Raw genomic sequence first — 16,166 nt, forward strand, 5'->3', positions numbered from 1 at the left:
ATGATTGCTCCCCTCCCATTGTACACCGTGATGTATCAAGCAGCAACATTTTACTGGAGTTAGACTTGGAGGCAAAGCTCTCGGATTTTGGTACAGCAAAACTACTGACTTCGGATTCATCAAATTGGACGGCAGCTGCTGGCTCTTATGGTTACATGGCACCAGGTATGACTTATTGGCTCTTCTTCTTGATTATTTTGCTTCTCTCGTGTTTCTTCAGAATTCGAGCTTCTGTTTCCATTATAAAAATATTGTTGATCATATAAAATTAGAATATTCCAATGACAAGACATTTCTTGTTCAGAGCTAGCACTTACCATGAAGGTCACAGAGAAATCAGATGTATACAGCTTCGGAGTGGTGGCGTTGGAGGTTATGATGGGAAGACATCCAGGGGAGCTCATTACTTCACTATCAGAAAAAGCAGCATTGAATGGTAATCCAGAGATATTTCTGAACGACCTGATTGATCAGCGGCTTTCACCTCCCACCGGAAAAATGGCAGAGGAAGTGGTTTTTGTAGTAACTATTGCATTGTCATGCATAAGGGCCGCCCCAGAGTCGCGGCCAAACATGCGTTCTGTTGCACAGGAATTGTCAGCTCATACACAGGCGTACTTACCGGAGCCTTTAGAAACAATAAAAATCAGCAAACTGTCAAATTACTCAAAATAGTGAAGTCATGTAATCTAGGATTGTACAGAAATAATAAGTTTTTGAGTGGAGCTTTGTGCCAGCCACATTTCATGAAAATTAAGTGTTAACAGATTCATCTTCTCAGAATATTGATCCCTGCCATAACAACAATATGTATGTGAAACTCTAAATCAGACAACCAAAAGAAAAAAAAGATATTGATTTACTGAAGAAGACAACCAAAAGAAACTCTAAATCAGAATCATGAGATAATTTTGTGAAAGTGAGTAAGAATGGAGCAATAGTGGCATTAGAATCCAGCATTGAAGTAGATGAAATAGACAATTTTGATTTACATCATCCAAGGAGTAAAAAAATGGGCAGAAATGAAGCCCTTCTTCTCGGAGATCTTATGTTGGCAAGATTTACAGATGCAAGCACTATTTTTCACTAATGTTGATGAAACAACACACTATGCACAACAAGCTGTAATGCGGAACGGGCAGAAAGGATTTGAACAATATGACAGCTCGCTGGTGAGACGGGATCTAGCAATCCACACCACATTGTTTGAGGATGGGGCCAGTTTGTTTGGGCAAGAAAGGATCAATTCGCACCCAAACAAGTGAAAATATTGAAGCTAGAAGAATTGACCAGAGAACCACGATTGTAGGCGTCCTGTTTTGCCTTCCCATCAATCCCTTAAGGAATGGATAGAGATGAACAATAACCCAGAAGGCAAAGAAGAGCTTCCCAAAGAGAGGACCCCATGAGCCATAGCCATTGTTAATCGCACCAGAAATTCCTGCCACTACACCAACTATATTAATGATGATTAACGTTGTTGGTGGAATGAGAAGAGTTGTCCATTTGAAGAGGTAGAGCTCCCCAAACTCGGTATCATCTGCTGTTTTTGATGTGACTGTGAAGTTTGTATCAACTCCTGCGAGGACCTTGAGAAGACCTTGGAAAACTGCAAATAGATGAGCTGCGCCACCAATCCTCAATGCTAACTCCACTCCATCGGAGCTCAAGTACGCCTGTTGCTATGATGGAGACAAAAAGTGCAATAAACCATATGCTGGCAAGGTTGTTCAGCTGCATGAAGTATAAAAAACGTGTCAGCAAGCTTTATGCCCAAAGTTCAAATTTTTAGGTATGGATTCCAAAAACAATATAACCCATCGATTAATTTAAATATTTTGTGCTGTAATTTTTTGAGGTGGATAATACTTACAGTTGGAACAATAAACTTTCCAGTAAGGAGACACACTGCTGGGAGCGTACAGTAGGCCACGAGAGCAATGGAAGTGAATGGGTATACGATGGTGTTGATATAAGCAAGTCTCTCAAGCCATTTGAGCTTTCCTCCATAACCATACCAAAGTGGACAATGACGACTAAGGAAGATTTCAACAGAACCAAGAGCCCATCTCAGAACTTGGTGCAGCCTATCGGATAGATTGATTGGAGCTGATCCCTTGAAAGCGGCTCTCTTGGGTGTGCAGTACACAGACCTCCATCCTCTACAGTGCATTTTGAATCCCGTCAAGATGTCTTCTGTAATAGAACCATAAATCCATCCAAGCTGTTGATCAAACAAGTTTAAAAGGTATTAGTAACATAGTAGATATGAACCCAGTTTGAAATGAATATTTTCGCTGAAGTATTTACTAGTAAAAGAAAGGTCATTGACTCCATCAGAAAATGACCTTGCAATGGCTTAATGTTTCGACTTACCTCTTTACCCCATTCAGTTTTTTCTTCATACCCACAACTAATAACATGAATGGCCTCTTTGATTAGTGACGTTGGGCTACTCCCCTCAGGACGACCACCATCCTCCATTAAAGTTGAAGCAATGAAAACTGGCGACATTCCAAACCGTTTCTCAAAATTCTTTTGGGACATAAGTGATGATTTTTCCAATTCATCATATCCTTCAAAGCCTTCTTCAATTTCCTCAAGATCAAAAGCTGGAGCAGATGCTTTCCTTGTGTACTGTTTACCCATCATTTTCTTCTTCTTGCTATACAGTCCTCCAAGCCCAAGCAGAGCCTTAAGTCCTTTTTTCTTAGACTTTGGCTTCCTTGATCCACCACAACAGCAGCAACACCATTTCGGCCAGCAGTCACAAGTCATCTTGGGCCGCTTCTCAGATGCTGGTGGATCATAGCCATACAATGCCTGCCTGTTAAAGACGCACCCAGTTCCAACATATACAGGCCCTTGGATGCCATCGAGGCCTTTCATGTTGATCTGTAAAATGGCAATTTGCAGCATCAGAATTTTAGATGTTCAGATCAAAATAACTATTTGGATTATAAAAGTATTGAGTGCACGAATAGTTCTTATTAACATGAAAAATGCATGAAAATGTAACTCTATACTGTACAACTTACATCAAAGAAGACAACATTGCGGTTAGCATATCTATCATGCCGATCAATTCCGTCAAACCTCTGTGGAAACTGGACATAGCAGAGCTTCTTCCCGACTTGGGGATCCATCAAAAAACACATAGCTTCCCTGACAGCCTTGCTGTTGTTGACGTAGTGATCACAATCCAGGTTCAACATGAATGGTGCATTAGTAAGCACTGCAGAAACTCGAATCTGTTGATTGTGCATATAAAAGGTCCCAGACGTCAGCCACATGAATGTCGCATTGAAGTGAAAACTGCAGCCAGATGTTTAAATTGCTGCCACTTACCAGTGCATTCATTGCCCCAGCCTTCTTATGGTGCTGATAGCCTGGCCGTTTCTCACGTGACACATACACCAGCCGCGGTAGTTCCTTACCTTCAATATCAAGTGCGCCTTCACTTCCCAAATAGACCTGAAACAGAAGAAGCTTCTCTCTCACTTACACTATACCAGGATCATTTAAATTCCCAATTATAAATCAACCAGTTGATAAAGAACTTAAGCATCATTTCAGGATACATTTTTTTTTTTACCTGAATCATGCCAGGGTGATCACGGGTGTTGTTCCCTGGCCACGGCGTACCATCTTGCATAACCCATCCTTCTTCTGGTTTCTTCTGAGCCTTAGCCACCAAGGCATTAATTCTTACTTTGAACTCTTCATATTCTCTCTGAAAAAGTTAAAGACAGTTCAAGACCAATCCATCAAGTGATAGCAGAAGACACAAATTTGCACGACTCACCTTCATGGCCCTACGATCCTTGACAAATGTAGGCTGAACCTTATCTTTTAGGTAGTCAATCTTCTCATTGAAGTAGAACTCGGGTGCCCTTGGCTCAATGCTGTACTTCTTGCAGAAGGGCACCCACCTCCTCGCGAACTCAGCAGTCTCAGACAACGCGTCAAAGAGAAGCATGGATGCACCATCATCAGACACGTAGCAACTCACCTTCTCCACCGGATAGTCAACAGACAGGATTGAAAGCACGGTGTTTGCTGTTATAATGGGAGGCTCCTTAAGAGGGTCCACTGAACTCACAAAGAAATCAACAGGGAGGAGCCGGCTAGGCTCGCCCTCGCGCTCAAACCTCAAGGAGAGGCGATCAAGGTAGGTCTCCCGGGTAATGGGAAGCCATTTGGGGAACTGATCAAGAATCCAAGACACACCAAACCATATCTCACAGATCACAGATATAAGCCACAAGGGGAAAGCATCATACGCAGGGGTCAAGATTCGAAAATGGAAGAAGAAGCACAGAATGATCAAACGTATGACAATCACAATGCGGTATGGGCTGATTAGCCGTGAAGGGATTGGGACTTTCCGCCATAACGGCTGGCGAGCTTCAGCCACACTGATTGAGAAATTCAAAACAACAAACAATTGGCACAAATATCATAATTTGAGCTGATAAAAGGTACTAAATCTTCTGGTGGCAATAATAAATAGGTTTGAAAAATTAGTACCGAAAATAATCGTCGTCGTCTTGATCATTTCCTCCATCGTCAGTTTTGGTGACGAGGCCTCTTTTCTCTTGTCTGGTTTTCCATTTCTCCACTCTCTCCTTCCATTCCTCAGGGGAGTAAGCTTCCTTTTCACCCTCGAAATCTTTGCCAGCAGCTGTAAAATACACGTCTTCTCAGCAATTAAAGTAATGATTGCAATCAAAGCAAAAGGTTTTCAAGTGTAATTACCGCTCCCAGCAACGGAAGGAATGACTCCTCCATTGATGTGGTGACTGTAATCCTCATTGTGTTCCTGGTGACTGTAATCCCCCTTATGTTCCTGTGATTGCAAAATGTAGTATGAATGTTTGTTTTCTTTAGGAAGTTTCTCAGCAAATTGCAGAATCGCAAAGCAAAAACTTTCTCCTATTATCTATATTTGGAAATTTTCCATTTCAACCGTCACATTTCTGTAACCGACAAGGCAACAACCACTATATATTATAAGTAAAATTTAAGAAAAGTTTTAAATACACGTCATCATACAATTTTCTGCTTTTTGGCACGAGGCCTATCAAATTTTTCAGTTTTTCCATACCAAATTTGGTCTAGTTTCTTTATTTTATTTTATATTTGTTGGATTTTATTAAGGTATAATTTAGAAAGAAAAAAAGGGGTGATCAAATTTAGCTATTTAAACTTATTCTTAAATTCTTAGCCCTAAAAAAAAACTTAATTATACGAGTAAGTAATTGAGTCCAACCTGGGGAAAAAATAATTAAATTCAACATAATTCAAGCAATATGGCTATTTATTTGGCACAAGTTGAAAAGGGGGATAGTTTAATTCGGCTCAGTCACTCCTATTTTGCCAATTTTTTTATGAGCTTATACTAAAATGTATTATTCGACCAACAATGTTTTTTGTGTGTGTCGTCCATGCCAATTAGTCCTTCTCTGCAATTGTAATTGTATAATTATTTTGTTTCTTTTAGAATGAAATTAGTGCAGATTTATAATTTTTGAGTGAAAATTTATCTATCCTACCAACTTGAAGTTCTTGAAGCAAAGATAACCAGAAAAAAAAGGGGGAAAGATTAAATTCCTAAGAGAAATAAGAAGTTAGAAGTTTTTTCTTTCTTTCCAATCTTTTCCGTTTTCTGTATAATGAAAGTTGAAACTCACGTACGATTTCTCTGATTTTGAATGCACAGAAGGAATTAATTACAAAGTAATTAGCATTATAATTAAAAGTAGTCCTAATAGATTTAAAGTGAGAATGAATGACCGTAGGATGATGGGTGGGATTGTTGAGCTGAAATTCATGTTCAAAGTCATCCTCAACATCTTCTTCATCGCCTTCCACCCGACGACAACCTAAACAAAATATACATCCCTCGTTACTTGACTTGATTTTAATGGGTTAAGATTAAAATCCAATGCCATGGTAACATTATCGAATATGAGTTTGAATTAGAAATTTGTTTGAAATGTAAAATAAAAGCAACCTTTATGGCGTTTGTAGCGAGTGTGGCACTGAGGGCAGGTCTGTTGGCCCTCAGCCCTCTCGTAGTCGTAGCAAGGCTGGCATACCGGAAATCCACACACGTGGCACGCCACGAACATCTCTCCATTCTCCTTTAAACCTATCTCATCTCCGCATATATTACAACTTTTTATTTTCGACGTCGCGTTTTCATCGTGCTGTTCATGTAGACATCCATGCATGCATATATCAATTAACATAACATAAACATGAAGAAGAAGAAGAAGAAGAAGAAAGAAGATTTAATTACCTCGTGGCGGCCATGGGAGCCGGTGTAGAGGCCAGCCATTATGAGATGAAATGGGAAGTGAGAGAGATTTCAACAAATATATATCCCTATGTGTACGTACCAGCTTATAGGTGAGGAGTCAGGATTGGTTGGAAGATGAGTTAGGTGTGAGAGATTGCTTGCTAATTGCTTCTCCTTTCGCCCACTCTCCCAAAGATACATCATATATATCATCTATATATCTGTATCTTCAACTCTAAGTTTATATTATACTCACCAAGCTCTCATCTCTCATAATTAAGGCTATATTAATCCACATACTCAAAGGAGGTTAATGTATATATATATATATAAAATGACACCACATATATTTTATAATTGCTGAAATTAGAGAAATGTCATTAAATATAAAATCTTCATTGCTTTGCTCTAATAAGGTCCTTCTCTTCTGTTTAATTTTTTAATTTTGGTTTAGGCATCAATATCGCCAACTTAATTCTGGATCCCACAAGTGATAGCGCAAGTAAAATCTTATTTTCCTTATTATAGAGATTTTACTTAATTATTAAGTGTTAAATGAAATTCTCCATCACATATACTCATACCATCATCTTCTTTTCTGTTGATATATTCTTTTGAAACCTCTTTCGTCAATATTTTATTTCTAAGTTTTTGGTTGTTGGGGCTTTTGCAAGCAACAATTTTCATCTTAAAGAACCAACTTGAATCACACTCAAGTAGGGATCTAATGATCATCTAGGTAACAAATACACACCCTTTCAGCTATTTGGTCCGGATTCTTGGGACCTCAATTTTTCATTCCAATTTTCTTGTTGCAAGTTTGACAGTTAGCTACAAAGAAAACTCGTTCAATATTTTGCGTAGTACCCAAACACAAAATTTCTAAGCAAACCCAACTAACATAGAACATGTTTGACAGTTGAAACGTCCAAAGCAACTTCGTATTTACAGAAACCATATTACTAAATCATGGCTTGAAATCACTACGACATAATAAGCTTACACATGTCAGAGCTCTGAAACATAGTTTCGGGCGCCACAAGACGCCTCCGGCCCCCGAGAAAACTTCCTCATTATCTGCTATTGTCTGAGGTAAAAAAAACTTAAAAACCCTCTACGACAATCAGAATTTAGCTATACCCCTCGAAGTAAAATTTGAGACGACAGGCCAATGCACACAAAGCTCCATTAAACCAGAGATGGAATTTCAGAGCTTGCCTCTATGGACTGGTCATCTGTTTATCAACTTGGTCTTGCTAGCATTTAGAAGAAATTTGGAGCCTAGCTAATCTTGCACTTTTGCACGCTTTGATGGTTGCTCCTCAAGTTCTGCATTGGAATTCTCAAGAACTTCGGTTTTAGACAGTTTTTGTTTCTCTCCCACCACCTGACCATCTTCTCCTGATCCGGAGGGAAGATTAGCCAAGTCGCCTCCCGTACTACTTTTATCAGCTTCAACTCCTGAATTATCTTTAGTAGGTGAATTTTGATATGCATCCTTTAGCTCTTTGAAAGGGTCCTCGCTGGCAGATGAAGCCCCCTTGACCCACTCCGGCCCTGATTTGCACTGCTTCTCAAACATCATCTGAAGGTATTTTCCTTGTTCTTCAATTCGCAGCTGTAGATTTCTTTGGATCTGCAAAAATATTAACCAGTGTCAGAATAGAATGACAAGACTAGTACATAGCCTCCAGTATACAAATACAGTGGCTCTTTGCATTTATAGTAGATATTTTATTATAAAGCCCAACAGATACAGATATACAAAGGCCATATTAGCATTATCTTCTGCTTATTTCCCATTTTCTGAAACTAGCAACAATGAGGATAAAGTTCGACTCAAGTGTGCCACTAGTTTGGGCATGTATTATTGGAAAAGGAAATACTACACCGGCTCAGCAGGCTAGTGCCTTATGAAACCTAGCAACTAAAAGACCAACATAAGCTTGCCCAACATGCCTAGCAAAATATACACAAAATAAAATAGTCATACCTCAAGTTGTTCATGTAGCCTCTTTTGTACTTCCATCTGTAATCGCAGAGCTTCAGTGATCTCAATACCCCTGATCAATATTCGTGGAGCACAATAATCAGCCAGTAAACATTAAGGTATAAAGCATCTCAACATTGATCTAAGGCATATAAGAAATAGCATTTTCTTAAAAAATGTCAACATTTCACACATTGTGCCAGATCCAGATCGCACACAAGTGCTGCCGTAATTTAAATCTCGAAATCAATATGTTAATATGATAACAAAATAATTTCCATCTCAGACGTAGGGACCCAAACAAAGGGAAAGAAAACTTACGTTTTTAAATCAAGAGATGAAAGTTCTTCAATTGAAGTTGTTTTTCTCTCCAAAGATTCTGCAAGAGAAGCATGGCTGTCATTTTATGTGAAAAGTTACAACTGCTTATGTGATAATCTTATGGCATATGAAATAATACCAATGGTCCCTATTTCAACCATTTCAAGGTGATGACGACTTATAAATAATGCAGCCAAGGGAAACAAAAAGAAGAAACAAAATTAAAAAGTAGGAAAACCTTTCCTATGAATATGTGACGGGCCGGTGAAATAAATTTCTGGAATTTTTAATTTGCAAGTTATATATGTGACATGGAGAGTGAAAGACAAAAGGATAGTATCCATGGGATAAGTGCAGGACAGAAAGAACACAAAAATGCATCTAAAACAGTTCCTCAGTAGAAATGCATCAAAATGAGCGATTTGCATGCATTTGATGTCATATAGCAGTGACTGGCAACATAATATTGGTGCGTAGCTTTAAATCCCCTCTTCAAACAAATGAATATTGAAGACATAAATTGCATAAAAATTGGAGTAAAAGTAATGGGCAGAACTTGCCACGCACCTTCTGTGCTGTCAGGTTTAAATCTAGCTGTACGGTACTTCTGCAGTTAACAAACAGATTCCACATTAGTAAAGAACATTCAATTTATATCATGATAGAAGTAGCCCTCCAATATGATTGTATAACATGCGCACCTGCAGATGGCTTTTAACATGATAGATTGTCAAGCTCTCAACTTTCATTATTTTCAGGACACCCTTGGGAGTAGCCCCTGCAATAAAAGGTGGAGCAATAGGGGTGATTTTCAGACTCATGGATTTGAAACCATTCTTTTGAAGCAAAGCAAGAAGGAAACCTACTTTCACTTCCACCAAGTTTGTTGACTGCCTCCACAAAGGCCTCATGAAGTTCGGGAGTCCAACGCATACGCTGCTTGGCTTGAGCGGAGTTTGCGGAGGATGAATGCCCAGCCGCGCTGCTAGTTTCTATATGTGTAGCAAGAGGCTGCTGGGATACATGGGGTTGTGTTGGCATACATGTTGACTGATTTGATATTTGACGCAATAACTATAGAAGAAACAAAAAGAAGAGGTTAGGGAGTGAAAAGATAACAAAAGAGTCATCTTCGTGCATAGAGGAATGGTCTAAACCTTTAGCTCTGGATCCACAGTACTTGCATCAGCAAGAATCTCATTCCAATCAGAAGTCAAAGGATCATTATCAGTAATGAGATCATCAGCCCAATCTTGCCACTCACCTGATTTACCAAGATCGGACAGTACCCCAGCAGAAATTTTTTTACTATCATCAGGTTGACTATTCTGAAAATCAAAAAAGTCAGGTAGAGCATCTGTACTCCAAGCGTTCATATCATCTTTGTTAGAGTTGCTTGATGCGGTCGATTGGAGAAATCCAGAGCCAGGAGAATGCTGCACTAAATTGGCAGAGCCACTATTTGTTGATTGAGAAATGAAAGGGGATTGTGTTGGATGTTTGTCTTGTTGGGGAACAGATGAAAAATGAAGGTTACTAGAAAATCCTGAAGATGAAGAAAACATATGTCCAGCAACCCCGTTGTTGGAAGGCAATGGTGAAATGACAGGTGGAGGATGCTGAATGAATACCCTCCTCTCCAAGGAACTCTGATGGGAGTCTGAAAAGTTGGGGTAGTTTCCCTCTTGAGGAGTCGAAAGCACAGACAAAGAAGAAGATAAAGCTCCAGATGCCCCACAGTTAACCAGTTGCCCAGCACTTGGTGTTTGAACAGATAAAGCTGGTTTTGTTCCCATTTTTGGTTGGTATATGATCCTCAGCAACTTAAATTTACGTTATAACAACCAAGCTCAGTTTCTCCAGTCACCTATGTATCATAAAACATAACCATGAAATGCATATAGGTAGTTCACAATATGAATAGAAAGAAAAGTTCGCAATTAATATAGGCTAGTGTATGCTTAACTATGTGACAACAGCCAGGCAAGAATATTAGTCACTAGTGAGATAAGGCTCAAATTCACACATAGACTAAACATCTAATTACACATTACAGCATTAAATTTATTTCTACAATGGCCAAATACAATGCAGCCATAAGCAGAAATACCTTATCACTAGTATTAATAATGCTTTTTATGCTTACAAGTTACAACTGATATGGGATGGAGGAAAATGCCCATAGTATTTCCAATAGAGCTGATCATGGATATTATGAGGACTGAAGCAAGCATAACTTAACTTACTACAAGATTCACATATAAGAATGGATATGTGCCTGGTTGAATTCTGCTAAAGTCGCTCGTACGGTAACTCTCATCAGATGCAAGTAAAATCAAAATTGTCTTTATATCTGAAGCCATTAGTTCTTGAGTCCCCTAGCTGTGAGCAGTATTTTCTCTAAGTAATCAACTGGGAAAAACTGAAATATACAGTCTCATGTAATCTTAAAGAATAAAACTTTTTCAAGTAACTAAAAACTAAATCATACATCTTGGTTCTCGTACAATTTGGAAACAGTCCAACCATAAAGAAACTAAAAGTGGCTGAAGTTTTAACAAATCATCTACTTTTGGCTAGATGCTATTTTAATAAACCATGCATCACTAAGTTTCTTTGCATTTTATGCTATGCATCCACCAAAAAACAAAAAATCCACTAATTGACTGGCTTAGAACGTGCTGTTTTACTACTAGTTTCAATTGCAATTCTTCCATAGACAATCTTGCACGCCATGAATTGCCCCATGAATTTAACCAGCATGCACATTCCATCGAAAAAACTTCTCCCTCTATAGATCCCAAAACCCAACTCTTGTCAACTCAAAACACCATATAAATCAACTTTATATCATAATAATTTCATTATTTAAAACGGCAGGAAAATAACAGAATCCTCACAACAAAGAATACAAAAAAAGGAGAACTCCACGCAAAAGAAGTAAAAAAATAAATAATCTCAAAAATCAACACAAAAACTGACATGCATCGTATATCATAATTAAAATTTATAACTGAAAAGGCTACGAAGATCCAAGAATGAATATGAAGCCCTCACCTAAAACCACAAAGGTATGATAAATGTATAATTGGAAAAGCTCCATCACAGAAACATCGAGCAGAGAAAGATCCCGCGCAAAAGACGACGATAGCTGAGCTTGCTATAGGCAGACGATATGTACGTAGAGCATAGCTGCGAGCGTGTAGAGGCTTCGATTATAACGAAAAAAATGGGGATTTTTCTACGGGTGTCGACCCCCGGCGAGTGCTCGAAAGAATTGAACGGTAAAGAGTGCGCCTTTTCCTTTGCTCTCTCTCTCTCTTTCCTGATATTTGGCTTCTTCCCAAATCCCATTTTTTTATGCTCTACTTTTCTCACGCGCTCTTGGAGCGTCACAAATCTACCCCTTATTATTTTATTATTATTATTATTATTATTATTATTATTATTATTATTATTATTATTATTATTATTATTATTATTATTATTTCTCTCTATAGTAGTATAATTTTATTTTTAAAATATTATTATTATTATTATTATTATTATTTCTCTCTATAGTAGTAGTATAATTTTATTTTTTAAATATACTCCATTCGTTTCATTTCAAATGTCTCAAAATTAGTTTTGAGATAATTAAAGTGGGACGGAGGGAGTAAAAACTAATACGTGTAACGCTTACTAATACTAACGTTAAGTGTGTGTAGACTTTAAAAGTCAAAAAAAAAAAAAAAGAGTGTGTGTAGACTTTGATCCAATTTTAGCTACGTTTTACAAAATGATTCAATAATGATAGAACTATCTTTTTATTTATAGCAAAACATACAAGTTCTAATTAATTTGTCGATAGTTCGAAAAATATCATTATTTTTTTTCCAAAATCCAACAATTTGTGTCCTTAGGAAAAATCATGTTGTGAAATCAGTCTAGTTGAACCAATTTATAAAATATGATTCCATCATTGAACCAATTTATAAAATGTGTTTAAAATTAAAATTGGATTAAAAAAATCATAAAGTTTTTGGCAATTTATTAACCTACAAGTTATAACCTTTGTTTTGTTGTATAGGAAACCAATAACATTTAAATTTTGATTTCAAAAAAACGAGTTCCAACTCTTTTAATTTAATAAGAACTGGTATGGGTTATATATATTTTCCATGCTAAAATACTACAGATAAATAGATATGATTAGAAATTATATGGGCTTTGTTTGTGCTTATCAATTTCCATGCTAAAATACTACAGATAAATAGATATGGTTGGAAATCATATGTAGGGTAAAAGAGAGAAATATTTTGAAGAGTTGTGATTATTATTTATTAACCCTTTAATTAAACAAAATATAAAAGCGACAATTATCTTGAAAAAAGAAAAATTCGAATCCGTCCGCACATGACTCCATCTCAAATATGAAAATATCTAAACTAGAAATATTTATTTGCTTTAGTTAAACGATTTTTTTTTTAATTTTTTTTTTGGAGATATAATTGAAAGAGGAATTTTACATGGAGCAGAGCGCACACAAATAAAAGTCATAAATTCCATCAAACTATGAGAATCTTGATGAAGATTAAATATAATTATGGTGACTTAGGTATGAACGAAAAAACAAATGTGATGTACAAGTCGAAGTATAAATAAACAATAAAAAGAGATCCACTACAAAACCCTATAATTTTGTTAAGTTAGTGTGTGTCATGTGGGAGAAAGAGATGCATTGCATTGCATAATAATATTAAATGGTTTGCGGAATCACAATCAAAATGAAAATATTGTGCTCTCTTCAGTTGGCCAAAAGGGCAACTTGGTGACGTGGCAGTAGAAGTGGATTGGTTCCTCTTTTGTGATTGCTCCTTTTGGAATTAATTAATAAAAAAAACTATTTAATGGTACAGACACGTGTCCATCATGTAGTGGCTGGATTATAGTTTAAATTTCAATAATGGTGGGGTTTTAATAGAAATGAATGTGTTAATTTCCTAAAATATTACTCCCTCCTCCACAAAATATTTACCGGACAACACAAAATTTAATAAAATATAAATAAAATTATTAATATAGTAAGGATTTCACCTTAAATATAAATTGAATTGTAGCCAATTGTTGTGAGAGAGAGAGAGAGGAGTACTACTAAATTATGGTATTTATATCATATTGGTTACTAAATATAGTACTCCCTCCGTCTGCCAAGAATATATTACTTTGGCTAGGCACGAGATTTAATAAAATAGTTAGTGAATTGTAAATAGTGGAGAAAGGGTCTCACTATTATTTGAAATGTGTGGTTGAAATTGAATAAGAGATTATTTTTTTATAAATAATATAGGTGTTTGTAAGGATAAATAATAAGAAAAGATGTGGGACTATGTCTTAAAAAAGAAAGTGACATATTCTTTGCGGACGCCTAAAATGACAATTGTGAAATACTGTTGGCGGACGAATAGAGTAATTTATAAAATTTATATATTGATAACATTTAAATTTTTATTTAATTTTTTTAATAATTTTACACAAAAACTTGGGTGCAACCAGTTGCACTTTGCGACCGGGTTGACCCGCATCTAAAATAGTATTATTTATACGGTTAGGATCATGATATGGATTCAAGTTAGGGTACGAATCAATATGTAAGTGAGCGTGCAACCCGATTGCACCCAAGACCACCTCATAATTTTATTCTGCGTGACAATTAACTGCTATAACATTATTTATTCAAACCCTTCCATGCAACAAAAAGTTTTTTAACTTTATCAAATTTTGCCAAAACAAAAAGAAGAAACATACAACAAACAGAGATTCCTGATGAAGGAGAAAAAGAGGACCAAGATGAGAGAGAGGACGCACAACTTCATCACCACCAACATTTTCTGAACTTAGTAAGCATGATGGCTACCGCCTCTACTGTTGGATAGTACACCTATGAAGCATAGTACTCCCTCCGTCCACTAATTCAATGCTTACTTGCCTTTTTGGTACGTCCACCAATTCAATGCATATCTATTTTTAGTAAGTATTTATTCATATTTTAATCACAAAAGTACACTTTCTCAACTCAATTCATGTCATTTTGCTTTGACTTTAAGAAAATATAGGCCCCTTTCTCCACTCAACTAATAAAAATACTCTTTTCTTAAAACTCGTGTTTCATCTCCTATACCTTGAATTAGTGGACGGAGGGAGAGAGTATAACTTAAAACAAAAAGAAATATTACAATGAAAAAATTGAAAATACACTAAAACAGAAACTATAATAAACTCAAAGTCGAGTCGAGGAGTCCTCTCTCCACAAGACGAGAGATACGCTCTGGTAGTGCTCACAGTAAGGTGTGTCGTCCCGAGAATTAAGCTTTATGTTCCTACGAGTGCTGCTAGGATGATGATATGAGATGGAGAGAAAAGATGAACTTGAGTTGGTGTATACTTCTCCATCTACAAATGAGGCTTATATAGCCACATCATGGAAGGCAAAAGGGCTAAGCTTTCATGCTTCCATCATGACTCATCATGGCTAGCCATTAACCTTTGATGGTTACAACAGTTGAAAGGCCAAAAGTTTTTTGTACGACAACTAAAAGGTCTCACGTATAGTACACAATTTTAGCATATAATTTCTCGCTCACCAGAAATTGGTGTTGACACAATGAAAATACTATGATTATCTATAAAAAAAATATAGAATAATTATATTATATTTAATTCTTTAAGGAATTAAATAAATAACCTCCACAAATTAGTTAAGTATAAAAGATACACAAAACTAATTTTCAACATCCGCCCCATGCCAACCTCAACCAAGAAGTTGGAGGGATTGTCAACCCCGACGACACCACTTAGGGCGTGTTTGATATTGGCTAATACACTATATTAGCTAATTTTAATTTAGTACAGATCAGTCTAGTGCTTGATATTATTTAGTAATAATGCGGATGACTCGGTTTAATCCCACGATCTAGTATTATCAATCCAAATTTCTTAGGATTAATAATACCACCTCCCCCCTAGGATTAACTTAAACCAGGATATTCTGTATTTAGCCATGATAGCAAACACCAACTCAGTATTAATAATCTGTCATTATTCACGCTAAATATTTTGGTTACAAATTATCCTACATAATCCTTTACTGAAAACCAAACGAGCCCTTACCGGTTACCGCTTTGCCACCTCCATCGTATTTTTGATGTTATTATGGTTTCATTTTTTGTTGCATTTCTTTTTCCTTCGTATGAATAATCGATGGTTATGATTACAAGAGACGATTTCATTATAAGTTTATTTATGATGGTATTAGTTTTTTAACTATATTTTGGATAGAAAATAATATGTCAAATATCTTAATGAGTTAATTTAAATGGAGAATATTATGTGACATTTTAATTTCCATGTGGAATAAAATTATTAGAAAAGTTGAACTGCAACCTTAGATGATACAAAATATAAATTAAGTATTTTTTAAATAAATGAAATTTTAATAATCAATATAATACAAGTATCATAGTTAAGTAAGCTTTTAAAATTAACCTAAAATAAATACTACATGTATAATAT

At 36.4% G+C, this 16,166-nt stretch overlaps 2 protein-coding genes across 3 annotated transcripts; both read right to left on the reverse strand.

Annotated features, from left to right (window-relative positions):
• Positions 1-930: 930 nt before the first annotated feature.
• LOC131000000 (cellulose synthase A catalytic subunit 7 [UDP-forming]) lies at positions 931-6,461 on the reverse strand. Its single transcript, XM_057925721.1, is given in 13 exon segments — positions 931-1,626; positions 1,628-1,734; positions 1,874-2,224; positions 2,377-2,895; positions 3,039-3,251; positions 3,349-3,474; positions 3,596-3,733; positions 3,806-4,418; positions 4,531-4,684; positions 4,759-4,849; positions 5,797-5,885; positions 6,017-6,212; positions 6,305-6,461. Coding segments are annotated over 13 exon segments (3,078 nt in total). The 5' UTR covers positions 6,344-6,461; the 3' UTR covers positions 931-1,184.
• A 722-nt stretch (positions 6,462-7,183) lies between these two features.
• On the reverse strand, positions 7,184-11,995 carry LOC131000043 (protein PHOSPHATE STARVATION RESPONSE 1-like). 2 transcript variants are annotated; one of them, XM_057925797.1, is made up of 8 exons: positions 11,673-11,995; positions 9,773-10,482; positions 9,482-9,689; positions 9,317-9,393; positions 9,183-9,222; positions 8,616-8,673; positions 8,298-8,367; positions 7,184-7,940 (listed from the first exon to the last, which is right to left on the reverse strand). In XM_057925797.1, the coding sequence occupies exons 2-8, from the start codon at positions 10,409-10,411 to the stop codon at positions 7,590-7,592; spliced, it is 1,443 nt and encodes a 480-aa protein (XP_057781780.1). In that variant the 5' UTR covers positions 10,412-10,482; positions 11,673-11,995; the 3' UTR covers positions 7,184-7,589. The 2 variants fall into 2 exon arrangements, with proteins under 2 accessions (XP_057781780.1, XP_057781788.1); XM_057925805.1 differs by having other exon boundaries at positions 9,482-9,665; positions 11,673-11,951.
• Between the last annotated feature and the right edge of the window lie 4,171 nt (positions 11,996-16,166).

Source organism: Salvia miltiorrhiza, chromosome 1, assembly GCF_028751815.1.
Source record: "Salvia miltiorrhiza cultivar Shanhuang (shh) chromosome 1, IMPLAD_Smil_shh, whole genome shotgun sequence".
Taxonomy (NCBI): Eukaryota; Viridiplantae; Streptophyta; class Magnoliopsida; order Lamiales; family Lamiaceae; genus Salvia; species Salvia miltiorrhiza.

What these genes read in the sequence shown, in the direction of transcription:
- LOC131000043 (XM_057925797.1), bottom strand. Translation starts at nt 10,411, where the DNA reads ATGGGAACAAAACCAGCTTTATCTGTTCAAACACCAAGTGCTGGGCAA. An exon ending in ATGTTAAAAGCCATCTGCAG is followed by an intron (nt 9,223 to 9,316) that starts GTGCGCATGTTA and finishes TGTTAACTGCAG; the next exon opens with AAGTACCGTACAGCTAGATT. An exon ending in TCATCTCTTGATTTAAAAAC is followed by an intron (nt 8,368 to 8,615) that starts GTAAGTTTTCTT and finishes AATATTGATCAG; the next exon opens with GGGTATTGAGATCACTGAAG.